The sequence below is a fragment of the Myxocyprinus asiaticus genome, chromosome 18 (assembly GCF_019703515.2).
Source record: "Myxocyprinus asiaticus isolate MX2 ecotype Aquarium Trade chromosome 18, UBuf_Myxa_2, whole genome shotgun sequence".
In the NCBI taxonomy this organism is placed as follows: Eukaryota; Metazoa; Chordata; class Actinopteri; order Cypriniformes; family Catostomidae; genus Myxocyprinus; species Myxocyprinus asiaticus.
This window is the reverse complement of record NC_059361.1, coordinates 42476125-42502193: the sequence shown is the minus strand read 5'-3', so window position 1 is coordinate 42502193 and position 26069 is coordinate 42476125. Positions and strand designations below refer to the sequence as shown.

At 36.9% G+C, this 26069-nt stretch overlaps 1 protein-coding gene across 2 annotated transcripts in view; it reads left to right on the top strand.

Annotated features, from left to right (window-relative positions):
- The window catches only part of LOC127456309 (spondin-1-like), a 286387-nt gene extending 261660 nt beyond the window's left edge, over window positions 1-24727 (top strand). The window contains exons 11-17 of one of the 2 annotated variants that reach the window (XR_007899817.1): window positions 2123-2305; window positions 5363-5533; window positions 6440-6607; window positions 11901-12065; window positions 15513-15788; window positions 20148-20363; window positions 20703-24727. Coding sequence is in view for 1 of the 2 variants with exons in the window: in XM_051724739.1 (XP_051580699.1) it covers window positions 2123-2305; window positions 5363-5533; window positions 6440-6607; window positions 11901-12065; window positions 15513-15788; window positions 20148-20311 (1127 nt within the window). In the remaining variant the exon portion in view is untranslated. Of the gene's footprint in view, window positions 1-2122; window positions 2306-5362; window positions 5534-6439; window positions 6608-11900; window positions 12066-15512; window positions 15789-20147 lie in introns of both variants that reach the window. The other variant, XM_051724739.1, reaches the window with a different exon arrangement.
- The last annotated feature ends 1342 nt before the right edge of the window (window positions 24728-26069 follow it).

Here is a 26069-nt window from a genome sequence, read left to right as displayed (position 1 = left end):
TCAGAATAGCATTCTAGATGATATTCTTCTCACCACAATTGTACAGATCGGTTATCTGAGTTACTGTAGACTTTGTCAGTTCGAACCAGTTTGGCCATTCTCTGTTGACCTCTCTCATCAACAAGGTGTTTCCAACTGCAGAACTGCTGCTCACTATATATTTTGGAGTAGATATTAGAGACTGTTGTGTGTGAAAATCCCAGGAGATCAGCAGTTACAGAAATACTCAAACCAGCCCGTCTGGCACCAACAATCATCCATGCGATTATCTAATCAGCCAATCATGTGGCAGCAGTCCAGTACATAAAATCATTCAGTTAATGTTCACATCATCTATCAGAATGGGGAAAAAATGTGATCTCAGTGATTTGGAGTGTGGAATGATTGTTGGTGCCGGATGGGCTGGTTTGAGTATTTCTGTAACTGCTGATCTCCTGGAATTTTGACACATAACAGTCCCTAGAATTTACTCAGAATGATGCTAAAAACAAAACAAAAAAACATCCAGTGAGCGGCAGTTCTGTGAATGGAAACGCCTTGTTGATGAGGGAGGTCAACAGAGAATGGCCTGACTGGTTCGAACTGACAAAGTCTACAGTAACTCAGATAACCCCTCTGTATAATTGTAATGAGAAGTATAGCATCTTAGAATGCTATTCTGAGATGCAGGTTGGTGCTGTTTTGGTGGCACGAGGGGTACCTCCATAATTTTAGGCAGGTGGTTTTAATGTTGTGGCTGATCGGTGTATATACATAGGTCCAGCAGAGGTTGTACTTCCTTCGCCAGTTGAGGAAGTTCAACCTACCACAGGCGCTGCTGATACAGTTTTACTCAGCAGTCATTGAATCTGTCTTCTGCACTTCAGTAACTGTCTGGTTTGGTTCAGCTACGAAATCAGACATCAAAAGACTACAAAGGACAGTTCGGACTGCTGAGAGGATTATTGGTTACCCCCTGCTATACACTTCCAGAGTGAGGAAAAAGGCTGGAAAAATCACTCTGGACCCCACACATCCTGCCCACTACCTTTCTGAACTGTTGCCTTCTGGCCAACGCTTCAAAGCTCTGAGCACCAGAACTGTCAGGCACAGGAACAGTTTTTTCCCTCAGGCTATCCATCTCATGAACAGTTAAATTGCCCCATTGATCAATAACTATGTGCAATACACAGTTTAGTCTTATATTTATCCAACATACCATACTTCTTCTGCCATTTCATTCCTCTAAATAAATAAAAAATAAAAATAAAAAAATAAACATTTGCACTGTATATAACAGATTTGTATTGGCACTGTACATAACAGATTGTATTAGATTTGCACTACCCATGTGTATGTGTGTATGTATGTATGTGTGTGTCTGTACGTATATGTATAATTAGTTTTATTTTTTATTTTTTTTATTATTATCTATGTCTTGCTGCTGTTTTTGTATTTTTTTTGTATTGTTGTACACTGGAAGCTCCTGTCACCAAGACAAATTCCTTGTATGTGTAAGCATACTTGGCAATAAAGCTAATTCTGATTCTGATTCTGATACACATACACCTTAAGAAGTATGATCATTTGTATAACAATTAATTGTCAGGTAAACGTCATAATCATAACAAACCCTAAATCAGACAGTGAATGTATTAATCGCAATTATTTGAATGACAAATAAGCATCAGCCAAATGTCATAAGTATGAAAGGACTAGTAAAAGTGTTGATGCATAAGAAAGAGAAAATAAAGACAAATGCTAGCTTTTATTTCCATGTATTCCGTTTCATCAAAATGTGTATATTTGCTAGCATAGGCTTATAGCAAGGGCAAGTTGAAAACACAAGGTTGGGGACTGGACAATAAACATCCTCGTGACAAAAAATGAACAACAACATATAAAAGTAAAATAAAGTTACTGGAATATTTTTTTATTTTTTTATGTGTTTAGAAAATGACTACATTAAAATGTCGTAAAAGTTGGCAACAGCAATTCATACTTTAAGCAAGTTTTGTCAAATAAGCATACGAGGGACACAAATGGCACCTGTTTTGTAGACATCCCATAATACTTACAGTCTAAGATATTCTTACCAAATGTTCCACTCTGCTCTATGTGTTTGCTCTGTGTGATTGCTCAGATGACACTCCAGAGACCTGCATCTACTCAAACTGGTCTCCTTGGTCAGCGTGCAGCTCATCGACATGTGAGAAGGGAAAGCGGATGAGGCAGAGGATGCTGAAGGCACAGCTGGATCTGAGCGTGCCATGTCCGCATACGCAGGACTTTGAGCCGTGCATGGGCCCTGGATGCAGTGATGAGGGTCAGAACTCAAATGAATATGAACACAAATATATGAACCCTTTTCACAGACTGTGATGATGCATTTCCTCTTTAATTTAGGAGACAACCCTACATTTAGTGTGTTTATGTTCAAAATGGCCAGAAATGCCTTTAAGGACACACAGTTAACCTGTCATAGCATATAATTTCACAGTGGGCTAACCTTTATCCCTCATTTTTGTGCACAGCAAGAGCTGTATTGATCAGACAGCTTGAACCATCCTGCCTTGGCCAAGAACATTTAAAAAATGTCCTGAAGCAATGATAATACAACATTTTTATCAGATGACAGAATCTGTGCATCATTTTTGTGTGAGGCTACAGCTCACTTCTCTCCGGGCAGCAGAATTGATTTGCACTCACAGACATTAAAAGGTCAAAACAATGTTTGCATAGTTTTACTGATGGAGTGGGATCGCTGAAAAACCACAGCTTATTTGTACGAAAGCTAGTAAAACAAAATGTTAAGGCGCAGTATGAGTAAGAGTTTATGAGGATCGTCTGAATAATCTGGAGAGACTGTGCATATGGCAACACAAGGAATGCTGTGCTTGTTGTGTGGAGAGCTGATTTTTAAACCTGAGATTTCCCTGTTTATACAGACTGTTTCATTGCATTGAATGCAAGACCACATCCTATGTGACATGGCCCTAAACCAGCCTAAATATACAGGACTTCCTTAACAACAGCTAGTCGACTAGTTCAGACCATATCCCTGATCATAGAGGGCTTCTCTTGTGAGATGACTGAATTAAGATGCCTAGTGTCTCTTTCCTAACACTGTAAATAAAACAGACCTGCTGTCTAAGGCAAACCACACAGCAGTGGATAGACAGGTAGGTGGGTTGTTTCTTAGTGTTTAATGAGCTGTTAACAGCCATTATCAATTATTTTTTTGCTACAGGGGTGATACAGTATAGATGTGGCCTCCAGGATGTTTCCTCATGGTTTTTATGAATGATTCAAAAAGCCACGCTTTATCAAGCAGGACAAATGCCTGTAATTTGAGAAAGGATGAAGTCCATGATTGAAATACCCCATAAAGATTCATCCTGCATATCTAACTCTAACTGATTAAGTAATATTAGTAATTTATGATAATACTGTATATTAACATCTGCAGAAATGAATGGTGTTCTTGATTAAGCTTGCTGATAACTTGGGCTGGCAAATCCTGAATGTATCTTCCACAGTGTAGAGTGAAGATTATTCATGGCTACATATTGGAGGTTAAAAAGTCTACAATTAGTGTAAGAATAAGAATTGAATTGTTTCCATGCCCCTGCTGGAAAATCCAACTAAGACCAGCATGTGGTTGTAGCTGTGTTTTATAACATGGTAGCTCATTTCTAGCTGGCTCAATGTGGTGATTGGTGGTCCAAGATGGATTAGGGTGATTGTCCAGCGGCACTAATAGCTGCTGGGTAACTGGCTGAGCTGGTAGATCATCTTGGACCAGCAAAAAAACAGCTACCATGTTTCAAAAAACAGCATGACCTCCCTAAGTTTGTGTGACATGATTTTTCAAGTAGGGTCCTCGACCAAGATGGTCAACCAGCTTAGCAAGGTCCCCACCTACCTTAACCAGCTTGGACCAACTAGAAACCAGCAACCATGTTCCAAAAAACATCTTGACCATCCTAATTTGGTGTAACATATTTTTTTTCCAGTAGGGCCCCTTGACCAAGTTAGTCTACCAGCTTAGCCTGGTCCTTACCAACATAAACCAGCTTGGACCAGCTAATTACCAGTTTGGACCAGCTAGAAATCAGCTACCATGTTCCAAAAACCGACTTGACCACCCTAAATTGGTGTAACATGATTTCTTTCAGTTGGAAAAAAAAATCCAAGATGGTCTGTCATTTTAGCTAGTTTAGTTCAGCTTAGCTATTTCCCCACCGACCTAAACCAGCTTGGACCAGCTAATGACCAGCTTGGACCAGCTAGAAATCAGCTACCATGTTCCAAAAACCGGCTTGACCACCCTAAATTGGTGTGACATGATTTCTTTCAGTTGGAAAAAAAATCCAAGATGGTCTGTCATTTTAGCTAGTTTAGTTCAGCTTAGCTAGTTCCCCACCGACCTAAACCAGATTGGACCAGCTAATGACCAGCTTGGACCAGCTAGAAATCAGCTACCATGTTCCAAAAACCAGCCTGACCACCCTAAATTGGTGTGACATGATTTCTTTCAGTTGGGAAAAAAAATCCAAGATAGTCTGTCATTTTAGCTAGTTTAGTTCAGCTTAGCTAGTTCCCCACCAACCTAAAACAGCTTTAACCAGCTAATGACCAGTTTGGACCAGCTAGAAATCAGCTACTTTATTCCAAAAACCAGCTTGACTACCCTTAGATGGTATGACATGATTTTTCAAGTAGGGCCCTTGACCAAAATGGTCTATCAGCTTAGCCAGGTGCTCACCAACCTAAACCAGCTTAGATCAGCTAGTGACTAGTTTAGGCCATATAGAACCAGCTATCATGGTCAAAATTAAGTTGGTGTGACATGATTTTTTTAGTAGGGCGCTAAAACCAGGTCCCTACCAACTTAAACCAGTTTGGAATAGCTAATGACCAGTTTGGGCCAGCTAGAAGCTACCATGTTCAAAAATCAGCTTGAAAACTCTAAGTTGGTGTGTCATGATTTTTGCATTAGGGCCCTTGACCAAGATGGTCTACTAGCTTAGCCAAGTCCCCACCAACCTAAACCAGCTTGGGCCAGCTAATGACCTTTTCGGACAAGCTAGAAACCATTTACCATGTTCCAACAGCCAGCTTAACCACCCTGAGTTGGTGTGTAATGATTTTTACAGTAGGGCCCTTGACCAAGATGGTCTACCAGCCAAGCCAGGTCCCCACTAGCTGGCAGTCGTTCTGGTCAACTACCTATACCAGCTTGGACCTGCTAGAAACTAGCAATCATGTTCCAATACATCTATCACCATAAGATGGTTTATCTGGATTGTCCAGTAGAGCTGATGATTGAAAGAGATAAGATTTATGAATAACAAATAACAAAGTATCTTTGATTGTACAGATGCTTCCACATGCATGATGTCAGAATGGATTACATGGTCACCATGCAGCGTGTCGTGTGGAGCAGGCGTGCGTTCTAGGGAGCGCTATGTAAAACAGTTTCCTGACGATGGCTTTGCTTGCACACTCCCCACTGAAGAAACAGAGCCCTGCACTGTCAATGAGGATTGCTGTGAGTATCATTCACTTACTGGACACAACAAGATTGATTAAAAATATTTAGCACATTAACATTTTTACAGTTGTAATTCCATTTACTCACACAGTTTCTGCTAATTAAAAATTGTGCAGTGAACAAATTTACCTGTAAAGTTCCTGTCAAACCTTTTCAACTTCTTGTCAAAAACACTATAACCAAGAGAGCCCATCAGTGACTGGCCCCATTTTAAACAGCCTTGGTTCTAGATATGCTTTTACCATTAATTTTCTCCATGGGGAATTCAAAACATTCTTCAATGAAGAGTTCTCAGCAATAAACCAAACCTACCAGCTACAAAATGAATGTGAACGATCAGAGAAAAAAATAAAAAAGTACTGTGCACTTTTATGAGGCAATGAACTACTCGTCCCATGAAGCATTGTGAATGATGTAATTAAATAAAAAAATGAGAGTACAATATAAAACTTTTGACATATAGTCATTGTTTAGAAGTGTAAAAATAATATATTTTAAATTGATTGCAAAATATCCAGATATATACAAATACTGTATATAAATAATTAGAGAGTGTAGGGAGACTTTGTTGGGGTGGGCATTTCCTGCTGAGCTTTTTCTTTCTTTCTTTTACCTCTAATTGGTGGATCTTTCTGAAGGATTATTAAGTAGTGTGGTTCTTTACCAATAATTTAGTTATTAAATGTAAAAATTAAGTTGAAATCATTCTGACTTGTGACTTCTACAAAAGCATATGTTGTCTTTGAATAATCTCTGAGCTTATGGTAAGTCTGCCTCGAAAGGTATGTACATTAACGTTAAAAATCATTTGGTAATAATTAAATGCTTTCTACTGTTACATTCTCGACTCCAGTTATCTGTATGTGTTTTTCCACATATCTGTATGATTTTTTGCCTGTGTAGCTCCTAGCTGTTGCCTGGTTACTGAATGGGGTGAATGGGATGCCTGCAGTGCCACCTGTGGGCTTGGCATGAAACGGCGGGAGCGCATGGTGAAAATGCCCCCATCTGACGGCTCTATCTGTGGGGCTGAGGTGGTGGATGTGGAGAGGTGTATGATGCCAGAATGCCGTAAGTGCAAACACACATTTCACACATGGAATACATGCCGACATTTACATATTTATACAGAGAATACAGAAAAATAATTAGCATATCACACATATTCCCACTTTGACATATTAACATATATAGTACTGTGCAAAAGGTACTTAAGATGTTCCACAAAAACATTTGTCTTTAGATGGTTATTTATATCTTCAGCTTTAGTGTGTCAATAGTAAATATACATTTTACAAGCATTCCTTTTGCAAATAGAATAGAATTGAAGAAGAGGGAGCCAAGCATCAGATGGCATGGCCCCCACAGAGCCCCCCCACTGAACATCAACCTTATACTTGTGCACAGTACTGTGTGCACTACATATAAATATATTTCCATACATACACAGCCACATTAACATTTTCACACAGAATACATGCCCACATTAACATATTTACACAGAATACGTGACCACATTATAGTATTCACACACAGAATAAACACCCAAACCAACATATTTAGGGCCAGGGGCAGTTCTAGGGTCAGAGGATATTTGGGGCTTAGCTCTGACCTCTGTGGATACATATAGGGCCATCCTTTGATTAATTATCGAAATATAATACACTTTACAATAAATGATTTAATGTAACATCTGTGAGATGTCATTTATATAGTAAATCTTTAAATATTACTAAAACTAAAAATACATTTCATGATTTTAACACTATGTACTTTAAAACATGATAAAAAAAAAAAAAAAAAAAAAACACACACACAATGTTGTCCCTATTGGCTTTTGCGTAGTTTGATGCACATTGTGTACAATTTAAAGTTTTATATACGCTCACTGAGCTCTTTATTAGGTACACCTACTTATTCATGCAATTATCTAATCAGCCAATCGTGTGGCAGCAGTGCAATGCTTAAAATCATGCAGATACGGGTCAGGAGCTTCAGTTAATGTTCACATCAACCATCAGAATGGTGAAAAAATGTGATCTAAGTGATTTCAACCGTGGCATGATTTTTAGTGCCAGATGGGCTGGTTTGAGTATTTCTGTAACTGCTGATCTCCTGAGATCTTCATGCACAACAGTCTCTAGAATTTACTCCGAATGGTGCCAAAAACAAAAAAACATCCAGTGAGTGGCAGTTCTGCAGACAGAAACACCTTGTTGATGAGAGAGGTCAATGGAGAATGGCCAGAATGGTTTGATCTGACAGAAAGGCTACAGTAACTCAGATAACCACTCTGTACAATTGTAGTGAGCAGAATAGCCTCTCAGAATGCACAACACGTCGAACCTTGAGGAGGATGGGATACAACAGCAGAAGACCACGTCGGGTTCCACATATGTCAGCCAAGAACAGAAAACTGAGGCTGCAGTGGGCACAGGCTCATGCAAAGCACTAATGGGCTGGGTCAAGTGCAGTTAAATTCTTCTCCGGTACAGTGGCAGGAAAAAGTATGTGAACCCTTAGGAATTATCTTCTTTTTTTTTTTTTTGCATTAATTGGTCATAAAATGTGATCTCATCTTCATCAAAGTCACAAGTATCACAAGCCAACAACAGACAATCAATTATAATCTTTCATGTCTTTATTGAACACATCCCACTAAACATTCACAGTGCTGTGGAAAAAATAAGTGAACCCTTGGATTTAATAACCAGTTGATCCTCCTTTGGCAGCAATAACCTCAACCAAGCTGCGGATTAGATCTGCACAACATTCAGAAGGAATTTTTGATCATTCTTCCTTACAGAACTGCTTCAGCTTAGCCATATTCTTAGGATGTCTGGTGTGAATGGCTCTCTTGAGGTCATTCCACAGCATCTGTGTTGTGTTAAAGTCTGGGCTCTGACATCCAAAAATGAGAGCTAGCACACTTACTTACAGCCCCAAAAGATCTTATAATAAATAACCATGTGGTTAATGTTTCTACCCACACAAGAGCCTTCTTCAGAACGATACTGTAAAGTTTGTGATGTTTATTTCAACATAGAGTCCCATGGATCACACAGGTGTTCACTAATTGTTGTTGATGGCTCCAACCAAACTCATGTCCTAGAGTAGGTACATAGACTACACAAACTATAGTATTGATAGACATGGTTAAATGCATATATACATACATTTCCACAACAAAAAATATGCAACACCCATAAAATACCCACAAAAGTTATGAAATATATGTTAACTTCACAAAACAACCATCACAGCTCACATGTACAGTATATAAATGTAAATATCCAACCCATGTCACATACCGATATATTAGATATACAAGTGAAAACAATAGACAACAAATCTTATCAATATCTTTAAGATATGGTTTTATGTCAAACTCATTCAAACCATCTGGAGATAATTTGCGGGGACAATAAATCCAACAAGTCTCCCTCTGGAGGAGTAAATTATCTATATCACCTCCCCTACATGGGATACTGATTCTCACAATATCCCAGTATCTAAGACTAGACACAGAGTGTTTAAATTTAAAAAATGCATCACCACTGGACTGTCAATATTAGCGGTGCGTATATTGCTGCAATGTTCGCATATTATAATTTTGAAAGGTCTCCTTGTCTTACTGACATATCCCAGACCACACTGACATTTCAAAAGACAGATTACATTTTGCATAACAGCTAATCACACCCTTAATGTAATTTTTTTTTTTTTTTTTTTTTTGCCTGTATGAGGATTGTTAGAAAAATTACATTTTATTCGTAAAATTACATTGTGTACATGACCCACACTTATAATTGACATCTGGTATATTATCTAAAAATGTTCCTATATTGCGTGGAGGCATGTGTGTTCTAACTAACATATCTCTAATCTATCTCAGTTCTTGATCGTAGGTCTTCTGAGATCTCTTTTTTAGCTAAGCATGGTCCACGTCAGCAGATGCTTCTTGTGAATCGCAAACTCAATATGTTTGAGTGCTTTTTATAAGTCAAAGTAGCTTTAACCCACACCTTAAGTCTTGTTTCAAAAATTGGATGTCACTCCTGACTCTAATTAGCTTTTGTTGACATCATTAGACTAGTTGTCTGTTAATACTTTTTCTAACCTACACTGTGAATGTTTGAATGATGTATTCAATATGTACAAGAACAATACAATTATTTGTGTGTTAGTAGTTCAAACAGATTGTGTTTGTTCATTACTGTAACTTAGATGAAAATCAAACCAGATTTTATGACAAATTTATACATAAATGGAGGTAATTCCAAAGGGTTCACATAATTTTTCTTGCTACTGTATGTCAAGCAATGTTGATATAAATGAAGATAGCCTATTCATAAAAATTTGGAAGTGTAAATGGGCTGTATGCAATGCATCCCCTGCTCTGTGACTGTATTGTTGCCTGCCCTGCTCCAGACCGCGTGACCTCCTAGTCGATGAGCCTGTCACACTTAACGGTTAAAAAAGGAGGGAAGTAGTCACACTTTAAACTTGCACTTGCACTTAACAACTGCCTTTGAATTTTCTCAATGCTTCACTGTCATGCCCCATTTTTGAAGCCAGTCAACCTGAAGCTTTTGAATGCACAGGTGTTTGGAATGGTATGGAGTGGTGGTGGCATAGTGGACTAAAGCACTGAACTAGTAAGCAGAAGGTTGTTGGTTCAATCCCTACAGCCACCACCATTGTGCCCTTGAGCAAGGCACTTAACTCCAGGTTGCTCCAGATTGTCCCTGTAATAAGGGCACTGTAAGTCGCTTTGGATAAAAGTGTCTGATAAATGTAAATGTGTTTTTTAATATTACTCTAATTAATATTAATATTAGTCTGCAGCATCTGCTATGCTATGTTGTTTGTTAAAGTTTGTATGAGAATGCATAGCAAAAAGAAATAGCATCATTTTCTTTTACACATTTATTGTCACATGCACCCCCAGATCATCACCGATCCTCCACCTGGTCTTCTAATGATTAGACGGAGACCTGGAGAGGCCTTCAAGCCCACTGTGAAATTTGGTGGAGGATCAGTGATGATCTGGGGGTGCTTCAGCAAGGCTGGAATCGGGCCGATTCGTCTTTGTGAAGGACACATGAATCAAGCCACGTACAAGGTTATCATGGAAGAAAACTTGCTTCCTTCTGCTCTGACAATGTTCCCCAACTCGGAGGATTGTTTTTTCCAGGAGGACAATGCTCTTGCCACACAGCCAGGTCAATCAAGGTGTGGATGGAGGACCACCGGATTAAGACCCTGTCATGACCAGACCAATCTCCAGACCTGAACTCGAAAACCTCTGGAATGTGATCAAGAGGAATATGGAGGGCCAAAAGCTGCTTGAATTTTTGCACCAGGAGTGGCATAAAGTCACCCAACAGCAATGTGAAGGCATGCTCTCTACCAGTCTAAGACGCATGAAAGCCCTGATTGAAAATCAGGGTTATTCCACCAAATACTGATTTCTGAACTCTTCCTAAGTTAAAACATTAGTATTGTGTTGTTTAAAAATGAATATGAACTTGTTTTCTTTGCATTATTCGAGGTCTGAAAGCACAGCATCTTTTTTGTTATTTTGACCAGTTGTCATTTTCTGCAAATAAATGCTGTAAATGACAATATTTTTATTTGGAATTTGGGAGAAAAGTTGTCAGTACTTTAAGGAATAAACAAAAATTTTCATTTTACTTAAACACAGACCTATAAATAGTAAATCCAGAGAAACTGATAATTTTGCAGTGATCTCTTAATTTTTTCCAGAGTTGTATATATAAACTACAACTGTATAGTAATGCAATATTCATTGTAATTCAATAAGAATAATTGAGAGATATCTCACATCGATGATGTTCTGTCATAGCACTTTATTTGTCAAAAATAACTCCAGTGTTGTTTTGGATTGTGTTGTGAGGATCTGTATGAAAGTACTTCATTTGATAAAAAATAATGCAATGTTATGTTGAAAATTAATTGTTCTATTTCATTTGTAGCATTTGATTAGATGCCATTTGATTTGCCATTTGAGACACCATTTTTAGCATAAAATTGAATTAAACTGTCGAATATGGAATTCAGAAAAAAAAAAAAAAAAACACAAAATGCGGAATTTGGGAATTGTTTTAAAAAATTGAATAAAAAAACATTGAGCCCTACATATTTACTCACAGAACACATGCCCACATTATCACATACACTTACATACACACCCACATTAACATATTCATACAGAATACATGCCCACAAAAACATAATAATATTTTAGTATAATTATATCAGTATGAAGGTTTGTCTCATGCCATTGAAAATCCCCATTTAAAGCTCAGTGTATTTGATGTTGAGTTGTTTGTGTGTATAGATACGATCCCATGTTTACTGTCTCCGTGGTCGGACTGGAGCGACTGCAGTGTAACTTGTGGTAAAGGCACACGGACACGTCAGCGCATGCTCAAATCACCTGTAGAGCTGGGAGAATGCAGTGAGGAGCTGGAACAGTTGGAGAAATGCATGTTGCCAGAGTGCCGTGAGTTACACTTACTTTCTCTTCATATACATACACACATATACTGTAGGTGTTTTCATTTTTGGGGAACTTTTATCACATCTTCATTTATTTTCACGACTTTTCAAATGCTTCTTATATATAGATTTTACTGTTTTAGCCATGTCCCAGACCTAGACTTTCCATCTTAAAATATGAAAATTCATCAAGAAATTGTTACTTTTTTAAACTAAGATAACCTAAACAAAGAATGGAAAATATATAAACGTTTCAATATTTAATGTGTGAAAATGATTTATTTCAGTATTTACACTAGGGACGTGCACGTAGCCGAATACCTTATTTGGAAAAGCATGAATAATGACTTCAAAACAAATAAAGAATTCTACTGAAAAAAAAAAAATGATCCAACAAGAACAGAGAGAAAGATATTTTAAATGAACATATCTAAAATGACAATGCAATAGTGATTCTGTAAAGCCAATATGTCTAAAGTATAAACTTTAGGAATAAAAATGTGCACCGCGTGATTTCAAGTTCAAATTGGATGGCCGCGTTACAGTTGTTAATTGTGTGCATCTCAGAAATCTGAGCTTGTTAAGAGTAACATTGACAACAATATTATATCATATATATTTTCCACTTTTTGAAATGGTAATGTTTAAAACCTTCTGAGTGAGATATACGATAACATGCTGTATGACTTGCTCTTCAAGCAGGTGAGCAGGCAGTGTGAGGTGAAGGAGGGGTGAAGTTTCTGATCAATAAGAGTGATTTCCTTCTAAAACAAAGCGAAATCATCAACCTGCAAAAACAAGCATGGACTGCTGTTTAGGGCTGTACTGTATTGGGCTGAGATATCATCTCAGTGAATTTGCTGGCGATATAAAATTAAGCAATATCTTGAATATCACAATGTTTATTCGGCCACTTAATTTCTTAAAGAGTGCATATTTTGGACTAATTTCATGATCAAACTACACAATTGATCAAAATAACATTAAAATTGTGATATGGCCATATTTGATTATTACGCTTCAGAGTAAACGGGTGACGAGCTCTCATGAATACACTCAGAGGTAAATAATGTAAATATATGTAGGTAAATAATGCCTTTTATTATGGTATTGTTGTATATTTGTGCTTATAAATTAAAATTATTAAATATAAATCTTTCTTGTGTTCATTCAGTAAAAAAAACTGTGGAAAACATGCCCTCATTTTTAACAAGATTTTTACTTAATGCATTAAACATTTTAAATACACTTGTTTGAAATGTCTGTTTGGTTGAAATGGTGGTGCTTCTGATTAAAAAAAAAAAAAAAAAAATGTTACATGCTCGCCTCTTTTAGGAATGGTTTGGGTGTTGGTGGTGATTGTTGAGTGGTTGGAGACCTGATCAACCTCAGGTTACTCTTGGCACACCCCCTTCTGCCCTAATCAAGCTGATCAGCTAATCATTGTCAGCAGGTGTGCTGCTGAGCAGTCAGAATATAAAAGCCAGTGTTTTGAGCTTAGCAGGAGAGTAAATGTTGAGGTTGTAATAGTTAGCCAGACTGCCTTCTACATGGTTTACGGTTTTGAAGATTCTCTAAATTCTGATTTCTATCTCCTTTGAAGTAGAACTTTGAATTCTCTTCCAACTGTGTTTTCTTTTCCCCTGAGGCAACAGTTTGCTTCTTTCTTTACTTTTTAATATAGAGTCTTTATTTGGGGCCCTTTAGTGGATTTCATGGAAACATGACATCTTTAAGAACTATTTTGAGTTCATTTGAGTTAAGGTTTATTTTCCCCCTTGTTCTGAACCGTCAGCGCAACCCCTATACGGGTCGTAACACAAGTAATTTTAGAGCAAATACATAATTGTCGAGAAATATCAAAGGCTAAAAAAATATTGAGAGAACCTCAATTGTTTTAGCCATATCACCCAGCCCTACTGTTGTTTATTTCTGATTCAAACAATCTTCTTGCATTAATTTTTTTTTGCCATTTGTTTGACAATATAGATGATGAGGGAGAGAGAAATCCACAGTTGACAACACAATTAGCTGGAAAAAAAGAATAAAAATATAAATATACTGTAAGTAGAAAAATGTTATGAATTATACAAGGCATATTTTATTTTTTTATATATGGAAGCTAAAAATAGTCACATTTAAAAAGGTCTTCATTTAGTTTCGACGCTCTCCCAGTTTAAGCCCCGCCAATATCAGGTTATGCCCGAATACAGATAATTTTGCCATTGCAACAGATACAGAACTGCTTCACTGCACACCCCTAATTTACACTATATAGTTGTGGTGCCTGTCCACCACAAACTTTTATTTTTATTTATTTTTTGTGAATACTAAATTTCACAAGGTAAATATCAAGTGTTGCATCACTTTCAATAAAGGTGTATTTTTGTAAAATTATGCAAAAGGTATTCAAATGTTATTTAATTGTGTGTATTTAGGATACATAAGAATAGTTATTAAAGTAGCCTCAGCAATACTAAAGAATCAGCCGTGACAGTGCTCACACATTTTGTTGTTTATAAAAAAACGTAGAATTACACCAAAAATGTCACAAACGCCTTTATACATTTTTAAGATACGAGTAATCAAACACTGTGGCCCCATTTGTTTTTTTGGGCCACCTTGTTTGATTACTCATATCTTAAAAATGTATAAAGGCGTTTGTAACATTTTTGGTGTAATTCTACGTCTTTTTGTAAACAACAAAATGTGTGAGCACTGTGAGTAACAACTTGCTACAAATCGTTTAGCTAAGTTTTCAATGGCAACAAACTTAGGTGCTTCTCTTTCACCATGTGGCTGTTGTTGTTTGTATGTTTGTTTGTTTTTTTTGTTTGTTTTTTTTTTGGCTAAACAATTTATTTATTTGTAGCTAGTTGTTGCTCACGAAGACGTCATGGTGATATAACTTTGTTTACAAAAAGTCGTAGAAGTTTGCCAAAAAATCATGCAAACACCTTTTATGCATTTTTATGATGTGAGCAATCAAACGTAGTGGCAATGTTTTTTACACTTCTCTATCAAGATGAATTACTGCTACCATGATTATTGCAAGTGTACACAAACATCTCACAAACATAGGTGCAGTCTATAATAAGCCTTATTTACATAGAAAGTGGACTTTTACGCTGTGAAAAGAAAGACTTGATTTAAATACTATTGGCGCACTTAGCGGCAATCTTTTCATTTTAATCGGATGTGATAGTAATATGAATGTAATTTTATTTTTCAATGTTTGACCATTTAAGTTTGCTAATGATAATTTAGCAAAAATTTGAAACTGGAAGTTAAACTGCCTGTATTTCTGTCAGCAGTTATCCTATTTAAAATAAAGAAATTATGCTGTTGAACCCCGAGTCTTTTAATTTGTCATTTTGGACCTATCTTTAAATTTCTCATTCCCTTTCATTGATGCATGTTCTCATGAATAATCTCTTTTTATGTTCTCTAGCAATGGACTGTATGATGTCAGAGTGGTCAGAGTGGTCAGAGTGTAACCAGTCCTGTGGTAAGGGTCAAATGATACGCACACGCATCATCACACTGGAGCCTCAGTTTGGAGGAGAGCCATGCTCCGAGACTGTACAGAAAAAGAGGTGTAAGATCAGGAAGTGTAACCAAAGTGCCAACAGTTACGAGAGGAAGAAACGCAAAGAAGACCGTAAGAAGAGGAGGAACAAACAGGGGAGGGAGGAAACCACTGATGAGCTTGCAGGCGAACTCGCAGGTCTCTTTCATTTTCTCTTGTCATTACGGTCATTTAAAAATGACTCTTTATCATTAACTCCATCACAGGTATCTTCATTATCACTGTAAGTCACATTCTCAGCATAATTGATGTTCTCTATTAGGAAATCAGCATAAACCATTACAAAAATTCATGCACACTTGCCGCAAATTCGCCACTGATAATTTTCACATGCAAATGAGCTTTGCGGCAAACTTGCGGTAAATTGTCCATTGTTGCCAAAGGTTTGCTGCAGGTTCACCACTACCGGTGAAGAGCTGCAAACTTCTGGCAAACGTTTGCGGCGAATCAAAAGCTCATTTGCATGTGAAAATGAGTGGGAAATTTGCAGAAAATTTGCCATAAACTCCATTATTAAATTAGCATCATAACGTCACCATTACAGATGCAGATGATCTTCATCAGTAAATTAGCATCATAACTTTGGCACTAAAGACGTCGATGTCCTCAATTAGTAAATTAGCATCATAAAATCGCCACTATAGATGGCAGTGTTCTCCGTTATTAAGTTGGCATCATAACGTCACCACTACAGACACCGATGCTCTCCATTAGTAAATTAGAATCATAACGTTGCCACTACAGATGTCGATGCTCTCTTTAATTAAATGAGTATCATATTATCGTTACTACAAAGATCAGTGCCCTCCGTTAGTACATTGGCAACATAACATCTTTACTACAGTAGTGATGGGTTGTTCATGAACGATTCGTTCATTTTGAACGAATCTTTTATGTGACTCAGAAGAACGAGTAGTCTCCAAGAGTGATTCGTTCATTTTGTGTTGGCCGCGCATGTGCATTGTGCAACCTCCGTTCCTATGTTACGTGAAAACCGCATAAACGCAGTACAGGAAACAGAAATTATTAGTTCACCTTTCAACTCTTTTGGTCAGAGTCATTCGTTCTTTTGTCACGTGACAGCCGTATACGCTATGAATTGCTCATACAGGAAACAGAAATGATTAGTTCACCTCTCGTCACCACTACAGAAGCCAATGCTCTCCGTTAGCAAATTAACATTGTAATGTCACCACTACAGTCGCTGATGCTTTCCATTAGTAAATTAGCATCATAACTTTGACACTACAGACACAATACTCTCCGTTAGTAAATTAGAATCATAACGTTGCCACAACAGATGTAGATGCCCTCATTAGTAAATTAGCATCATATTGTTGCTGCTACAGATGCCACTGCTCTTCATTAGTAAATTAATATCATAATACCGCCACTACAGATGTCGATACCCTCTTTAATTAAATTAATATTGTAACGTCACCACTACAGAAGACAGTGCCCTCCATTAGTAAATTAGCATCATAATGCTGTCACTACAGACATGATACTCTCCGTTAGCAAATTAGCATCATAACGCCACCACTACAGATGTCTATGCACTCTGTGATTAAATTAGCATCATATCGTAGCCACTACAAACATCAATGCCCTCCGTTAGTAAATTAACATTGTAACGTCATCACTACAGAAGCCAATGCACTCCGTTAGTAAATTAGCAGCATAATGTTGTCACTACAGATGTCGATGCCCTCCTTTAGTAAATTAGCATTGTAACATCATCACTACAGAAGCCAATGCTCTCCATTAGTAAATTAGCAGCATAACATTGTCACTGCAGATGGTCGATGCCATCCGTTAGAGAATTAGCATTGTAATGTCCCCACTACAGGTGCCAATGCCCTCCGCTAGAAAATCTACATTGTAATATCACCACTACAGAAGCCAATGCCCAGCATTAATAAATTAGCATCATAACATGTCCACTACATATGTCGATGCACTCTGTTATTAAATTAGCATCATATCATTGCCACTACAGGCACAAATGCTCTCTTTTAATAAGTTAGCATCATAATGTCACCACTACAGATGGCCATGCCCTCAGTTAGTATTAGCATCATAACGTTGCCACTACAGACGTTGATGCATCCATTAGTCTATTAGCATAATAACATCGCCACTACAGACGCAGATGCCCTTCTTTAGTAAATTAGCATCTAATTAGCAATGTCACCAGTACAGATGCCAGTGCTCTATATTAATAAATGAATGGAATGAAATTGAAACCCTGTTAAAATAAGTCTTTTTTTCTTCTTCTTCTTTTAAAGGAGTCCACAAGCCCAATTATTATTTTAATAATAATGTGGTTGGAAAAACAGGAGTGGTTTGAATTCATTTTGTAATAAAAAAATTAAGTACCAATGCTGAATGCTACATAACAGGACTGAATAATGGGTTAATAATGGGTTGAATATAGAGTAAGACTGTCTCATTTCACCTAATTTAGTAAAGGCGCAGTCACATTTACCTTCACACGGTGAAATTCCGCAGGCGAAATACAGTTATCTTAATGGGAATCTGCCTGATCGTGAATTTCGCATGATGGACTTTTAGTGGCGAAGAACTTTCCCTCACGGATTTCGCGTAGAGTTCAAGGTTGTTGAACTTTTACAGGCTAATTCGCCATGTTGACCGGTAGGAAGTTGCTTGGTTTGGCAGTGACATCTGTAGAGGTCGACTGATATGGGTTTTTTAATTGCCGAGATCAAGAGAGCAGAATGGCCAATATAATGCCGATATATCACACAATTTAATATAGTTAATGACATATAAAATTGCTAAAAAAAATTATAAACTCTTATTTAGCACTATATTTACCCAAAATTTCACACACAACTTTATAAAAAAGTATCATAAAATAAATTGTGTTTTAAATGGTAGATGGCAGTTTCTTCTGATTTCCGTTTAGTCATCCAATTTAAATAATTTATTTGAACATAAAGAAATATATTGTGTAATATATTAGGAAGAAGGAAATGGTGCACACAGCGCATTAGCAATCGCATTTTCTCACAAAAGACCAAATCAAAGCAATTGTACATCCAGTGCACAGTGAATTACATTTAATTATAGCGCACGTGAAGTGCTTTTACTTTGAAGTTGCGGATCCAGATCCAGCATGCTGCAATCTCCTGACAGTTAACACTGTTAACACGGTTTGAAATGCCAGCTTGAATCGTCACGGACTGACCGTCATGTAACATTCATAAAGGAACTGAGTTTTGAAAAGAGGCTGATGGAATATCTGCTTTAGAGGAAGAAGTATGAGCGCTATGAACAGGACGTTTGAATTGCAGAGTTTTGAGGTTCGTGAATTACATCTGTGTAAACGAGATATCTGCATATTTTCAGACGGTATATGGTATAAGTTTTATTGATATTTGCCTTTTTATTATTAGTCAAGACAGTTAAAAGTTATAGGAAACTTTTGAGGAGAGCGAGAATGTAAAAGGCGAGTACTTTAAGAGGTCAGGCGTCTGTTGCAGCTTTGATATGCGGGACCATTTAAATGAGTTGTTGCACGCCGGTCTATTATTGTAGTAATACGATAGCACGTAACAATAGGTTGTTTACATGTCTCCGACGGCTCCTTAACGTGCAAACAGGCGATTCTTGGCGCCCTCACGGCTTAAGAAACCAATAGGCCAAACGGGAAAATTTATCGGCCAATGCCGATAATGAAAAATCGAGATATCAGCCAATTTATTTATAAGTCGTGCTTCGTACACCATTACGTACACTGATTATTCACAGTGGACATCATTTTAGTGGCAAGTTTCTTTTTAACATCACTATAAAAGAATATAAAGAAACATTAAAAAAGAGATTGCTTGGCAATTTGTTTTTTGCTGCTTTCACACACACTCAATGTCCGCCCATGCTTTCTTCGCCCATGGAATTTCGTAGTGCAAAGGTACATGTGACCGCGCCTTAACAGGGTTATAATAAACATGGTTGAGTTTTAGCATGTAAGTAGCAAACACAAAATATGGCCAGCTTGTATATGCTAATGCAATGGATATATTATTTTTAACTAATAATTAATTACTAATGACCAAATGTGTTTAAGCATAATATAAATTATAGATTTAAAAAATAATGCAAAATTAATCATATTTAAGGAAAATGTTTCAAAGTAAAGTGTTGAAGTATCGACTGACCTTTTTTTAAATACCCAATAGATTCCAGAGAGCATTTGATTGGACACAAATCTGTATAGTGAACCGTGAGTCATCAGTATTTTAGTCTGTTTTCCCAGACTACAGAAAGAGTGTTTTAAATGCGAATATCTGCTACAAGTTAATTTTGGCTTTAAAACTTCAAGATGAACTAAAAGCCACAAAATTCCCCATTTTGATTACATGGGGTATATAACAACTTCACTACAGACTCAGATTCTCTCTGTTAATAAATTAGCATCATAGGCTCTCACTGTCACTAACAGCATTTGTATCCTTTCAAAACTTGTTGCTAAAGGATGCAGAATGAAGTCGTGGTCTGGATGGACTGACTGCACCAAGCTCTGTGGTGGTGGAATTCAGGAGAGGATGATGACAGCCAAGAAGAGATTCAAGACCACACAAATGACCAGCTGCAAGGACCGCAAAGAGATCCGGGCCTGCAACGTTCATCCCTGCTAGAGCTGCACTGACCGGGCGCATGGGACCCAATACAGATTGTGACAGACTTAATGTAATTTAGTTACATTAGTAATTTAATGCACTCTATTTAGGGTTGGCAAGCTGCAACAGCTAGTCTGTTATTTATTTTAATTTTCTAGAATTTGTAATGACCCAGGCCCTGACTAGCCTGTAAACAAAACGAAAATCCAAGAGGGAGTTGCAATGTACTGTACAAATTCAGATGTGTTAATATGCATTAATATTTGAGTGTAACAGCCCTTTTTTAAGGAGCTTTGAAGAACAAGTAGCACCATGGCAAATTAAATATTAATGTGTTCTGACAGGAAACGTAAAACAAATTTCTCCTTTTTAAATGAATTTCTCCTTTTCCCATTCATGTTTTCTATAGGGTTTTCTTAAAAGTCTTCATGAAAGCATTCTAAGCCATGAACCAAACCAACCAGCTCCAAGGTGAAACCACAACATTACAAACTTTGATTTGAAGCAAAAATATATTTAAAAATAAGACACAAAGACAAAGGTACAACACTGTGTACTTACCGTCTTTCATGAACTACAATCCTATTAGCCTATGGAGAAAAAAATTATTTGATTTTCTTTTCTACCGGAATTAGACTGTTGCACTCTATACTGTACATGCTACAATACAGTGGCCCCAAAAAGAATGTGGATATTTTAGCCACACTTACAATGCATGACTTTCATTGCAATAGATTATAAAATATTAAACTAAGTTGTATCTGCTATCAAATTATTCTAATACTGCTCTCAGAACTAATTTTACTTTTTTAAAACATTTAGAAACATGCAATGCGTTTTAATCAACTGGTGTCGAAGTGTTTTTAGTGGATGTACGAAATCAGTTCTCAAGTTCACACAGCGTTCTAGTAGAGTAACCACAGGTGGAGTTTACCACAGTAACTGTGGACATGTTAGACTAATGATTGACAACCAGAAAGTGTCACAATATAATACTTGTTTTTTTTTTTGCTTAAAAAGAGTGCTTGCATGATCTTTCTTGGAGATAAAAGCCACTTGCTTTGATATTTTATCTAATGCAATGACATTCAGACATTTTTAAGTGTGCCTTAAAGCTGGAGTATGTAATTTCTGCTACTAGTGGCACCAAACGGAATTACAAAAATGAAGTATGTTTTCAAACAACCTTTGCCAACACCCATTAGACTCATTATGCCATTTCGCGTACGTCTGATTCCCTGTGAACAAATAGGCCATACTAAATAAAAGGTGATAAATGTTTAATGTCGTAATAAACAAGACTACTATTACATATACACTCCGGACAAAGCCTGGCAGAGGAATCAGGTCGTCCGTTAACACTGCGGGATTGAACGGCAGCTTGGTGTGTGGAGGATCCAGCACTTGAAGTAGGATGGATCTTCTGGTAACTTGTAAGTGTAACGATACATATTCTGAGTATCTTGTGAATTTATCTGGAGCTTGACAGTAATGAGCTAACATGTGTGGCAATATCTTGGGTGTAGCTTACCTGTCGAGAAGAAACTCTGCAAGTTCGGCGTCTCCCTCAAAGTCCTCCACCTTGTAAATGTGATGCCAAAGTTCACTCTGGTTTCACTCCATTCTCTGTCTTTAGGGCTGTCAACTGGGCAGATAAACTATGTTCGAAGTTTTACTTTAAATATTTTCAAAATTCGAATAATATTCAAATTTTAAAGTCAGCTGATTTGTTTTTTAAATTTACGTTGTTTCCTTAGTCCACAAGAGGGCGCATTAAATACATAAACCATACAGTACCCTTATATTATTTCAAAGAACATTCCTGGCTGTTAAGAAAGAGCATTCCATTTTCAACTAAAGTGCATAAAATAAAGTTTTAGCTGGTCCATATTTTCAAATGTTAAGTCAAAAGAAAAATGAGGGGGGGACACTTCAATAGACAGTTCACATGGTGTTACACTTGCACTGATTCCTACTACTCCAGACTCAAGCTTCATAATAACAGTGAAATTCCACATTGTTATTTATTCAGTACAGTTGTATGTAGAGTAGCAATATTCACAGATAGCAGTGGTATTCGGCTGAACTCGGTGGTGAAGTGGCTCAGACTATGAGCCCAGGCAAGGGGCTGTTCAATCAGACGGAACACAACAGACTGGAACCGAATGCAAGGATCTCGAGAGACACACACATTTCCAAGTTGAACATCTTTCCTGGCAAAGCATTTAAAAAAACTAATTGTTTAATCTGAGAAATGCTTATTAAGAGAGCAAGATGTACCTCCACCAACTGTAAGGAGCTGCTCACACTGAACACTTTTGCAACCATCCATTTGTTTTTCGATCTAAACGCACGCTAGACCAACATCTTTGTTTTGCTTTGTTTTTGTTTATTCAGTGTCTCGTGTAGGAGCGCTGTTTTTTAAAAGCTGTGTCTAATTAAAAAGAACTTTAAAAAGCATATTGAGACACCTGCTTTCTGTTAAACTGTATTTGTTGTGCTGTGTCGAGCCTTTTTTAGCGCAAGAATATGTTCAATCTGAAGTTATCATCAGTGCTTGGCACAAATCCAAAATTCGAATGCACAGTTTTAGCATTCAAATGTGCATTTTTTTTTTTTTTTCTTAAATTTGACGAATATTCGAAATTCAAATTTTTATTTAACAGCCCTAGTGTCTTTTAGCAAGTCTTCAAAATGTGGCTAAGCAAAATTTATTTTCCTGTGTACACCTCTGCCATAGATGTTCACATTCCCTCGGCTGAACATGTAGCCACGCCCCAAACTCATGCTATAGGTTGAGCTAAAAAGGGATGGTGGAGCTGAGCAGGCTGCTCAAAAGATAAACATCAATGTTTTGATAGTGCCTGGGAGGCTCAGTGTTTATACATTTGTGGGAGGTTAACCCACAAATGGCTTACTTATAGTTGTCAATGAAGAATAAACTGAAATAGTAGAATGTAGAGGTAAACCGACATATCTTTTACCTGTGCCGATAATTGCTTTTTGGAACTATCGGTTATCTGCTGTTAGTTGCCGATAGTTTGTTTTATTCCTTGATAATTGTGTGTTTTATTCCTCTGTGTTTCTTTGATAATTGTGTTTTTAAATTGAAGTGAGAGCATGCAAAGAAAAATTTACTATATGGAAACGTTCCTCGTCAGCACATATATTGTGTCTCAAACGTCATATATTGTAAATAATAAAGATAATATAAACCCTTATAGGTAAATTTGGTAAATATTAAAAATAGAGCATTGTAGTCCCTGGTTTGTTTCAGGCTTGTTTAGTGTTAAAAGTCCCAAGTAATGCACCCAATCATTTTTTTTTTTTTTTGTAATCATTTCTGATTATTATTGGTTGAAAGATAAACTACATCTGGGATTTTATTCATTTTGTTCTGGCCTCTGTGTCTGTGCTGACTCAGAAAATGTTGTAACATTTTATGAATCGTCTTTAAAAACTATCGGCAGATTAATCAGTTATCGGCCTTTTCCACCACCTTAGTTTTCAGTATCGGCAAAATCCACTATTGGTCAACCTCTAATTTTGACACAAAAAAGTTACATACTTCATTTTTAAGTGTCCAAATAATTGTTGGGGTCACTCTAACACTAAATATGTATATATAAAAAAAAAAACATTAGCAGGGATAACTTGATAAATAAACATCATATACATTTGTCAAAAGCTAACCTTTGGTTTTCATGGGCAAAATCTCTTCTGGCTCAAAGATTTTTTCCCTGTAAGAGAAAGGAACAAAAATCAAGTTTGTGCTTCCTGTTCAAAGCCTGTAGTATGTACAATTATATATGCAGCTTAACAGTCTTTGATTGGGCAACAAATTAATTTTCATAATTTGCTATAACCATACTCCATGTTCACTGCTTTTGTAAATCAAATAAAGAGCTGGTAATATATCTGATTTGAACATGTTCTTCGCCCAGTAGTGTTGCCATGTATCCAAACCAACAATACTTAGAATTACTTTTGCAAGATAACTGTTAACTTGTTGATGACTTGTAACGATAATGGCCATAAGCCAATTCAAATAATGAATGGAACTGTTGTCCTCTGTGATGATTTTTTTACTTTCATGTTTTTTATGTTATATTCCGGAACTAAAAGCACATATAACGAGCCATTCCAGGATTTTCTGTGTCATGTTGGAAACAAATGCTGTTTAGGACCCACAAATCTATTATGACTTTGTACACCAATGTAACACATGTAGTTGCTATTTAACTAAAAAATATTTTTAATTCAATGGATTTTTCATTTGTTTTTGTTGAATTGTCTTTCCTACATTTTGTTTTGATAAGAAATTATTCTTACCAAAGTCTTGCATAGATGTTTTGTAGTTGTCTTGTTGCTCCTCTGACATGATTAATATTTTTTTGAATATTTCACCTTTACAATAAAAGAAAATGTGACAAAGTGCCTAATTCATTTCCTGTTTATTTGTGCAAACGATTTTGTTTACATGGACTCTATCAAACTTTGACTATCCTATTACAAATACCCTTTTTTATTCAACAGTCATTCAAGAATCTATTAGTTAATGTTCTATATTAGGGGTCGGCAACTTATGTCACACGTGCCATCATTGACAAGTGAAGGGGTTATTCACTGGCACACAACAGTCATCGGCATAGTAATTAACAAGGAAAATTAAAAAATGGCACTTCACATCAAAATGGTTGCCAACCTCGGTTCTAAATCAACAACAGGTCGGCAATTGTATCACTTGTGTTTGGCCACTTGAGGGAGCTATTACAACATGGAACGTTCACTGTTTGGACCAGAAGAACCAGCCAGATGTTTGAAAAGGACAGATTTTTCTCTCTTTTTGAGCATTCTCACTATATGTGGTTTATAAACCTTCACTACACAGACCCATAGGTTGTCAGTCAAATGCAGTCTGATCCAGCAATGAAGGGAGGTGAATTTCCACCATAACCTTCCTTGTAAAATGAGTTAACACTCAGAGGTGCCTGTAAAGGATGTGACATCCCTTACATAAAATCTAAACTAGACTCAAACTTGCCGCTCGTTATTTTTAAATGCAAATGAGCTTGTGATTCACCGCAAATGTTTGCCAGAAGTTTGCAGCTCTTCGTCGGTAGTGGTGAACCTCCGGCAAACCTTTTGGCAACAATGGACAATTTGCCACAAGTTTGCCGCAAAGCTTGTTTGCATGTGAATGTTATCAGTGGTGAATCTGCGGCAAATTTGCCATGAACTCTCAATTTTCGTAAGGGAGTACAAACACCTAGTTTCATTTAAGCAGTTAGCTAACTCCACACCCCACAGACACTGTGAAGGTAATGTGTATGACACTTTCACAGAACAAGTGTGGAAAGGCCTCAAACTTGCAAACTGTGTGGAAAATGTATTCTGGGCAAGTGAGATGAGTGACGTCACATCCAAGTTCACGAGTCAAGAATAGATTGTGCTGTGAGGAAAAACTGACAAAGTATCAAAGTCACATGATTTGTGCTAATAGAAATAGTATTATGAACATATTTATATTAAGAAAGACCTGATCATAACAATTAATTTAATATAAGTAATCAGAATGCTTCAAACGCCTCTGTTACACTGGTCGGGGGTGATTTTTAAAAAGTGGAAAATCCACTGTATCTACACTTTAATAGTTAATGCAGTAGTTAACAATGTGAACTAACAATGAAAATACACTATATTGCCAAAAGTATTCGCTCACCCATCCAAATAATTGAATTCAGGTGTTCCAATCACTTCCATGGCCACAGGTGTA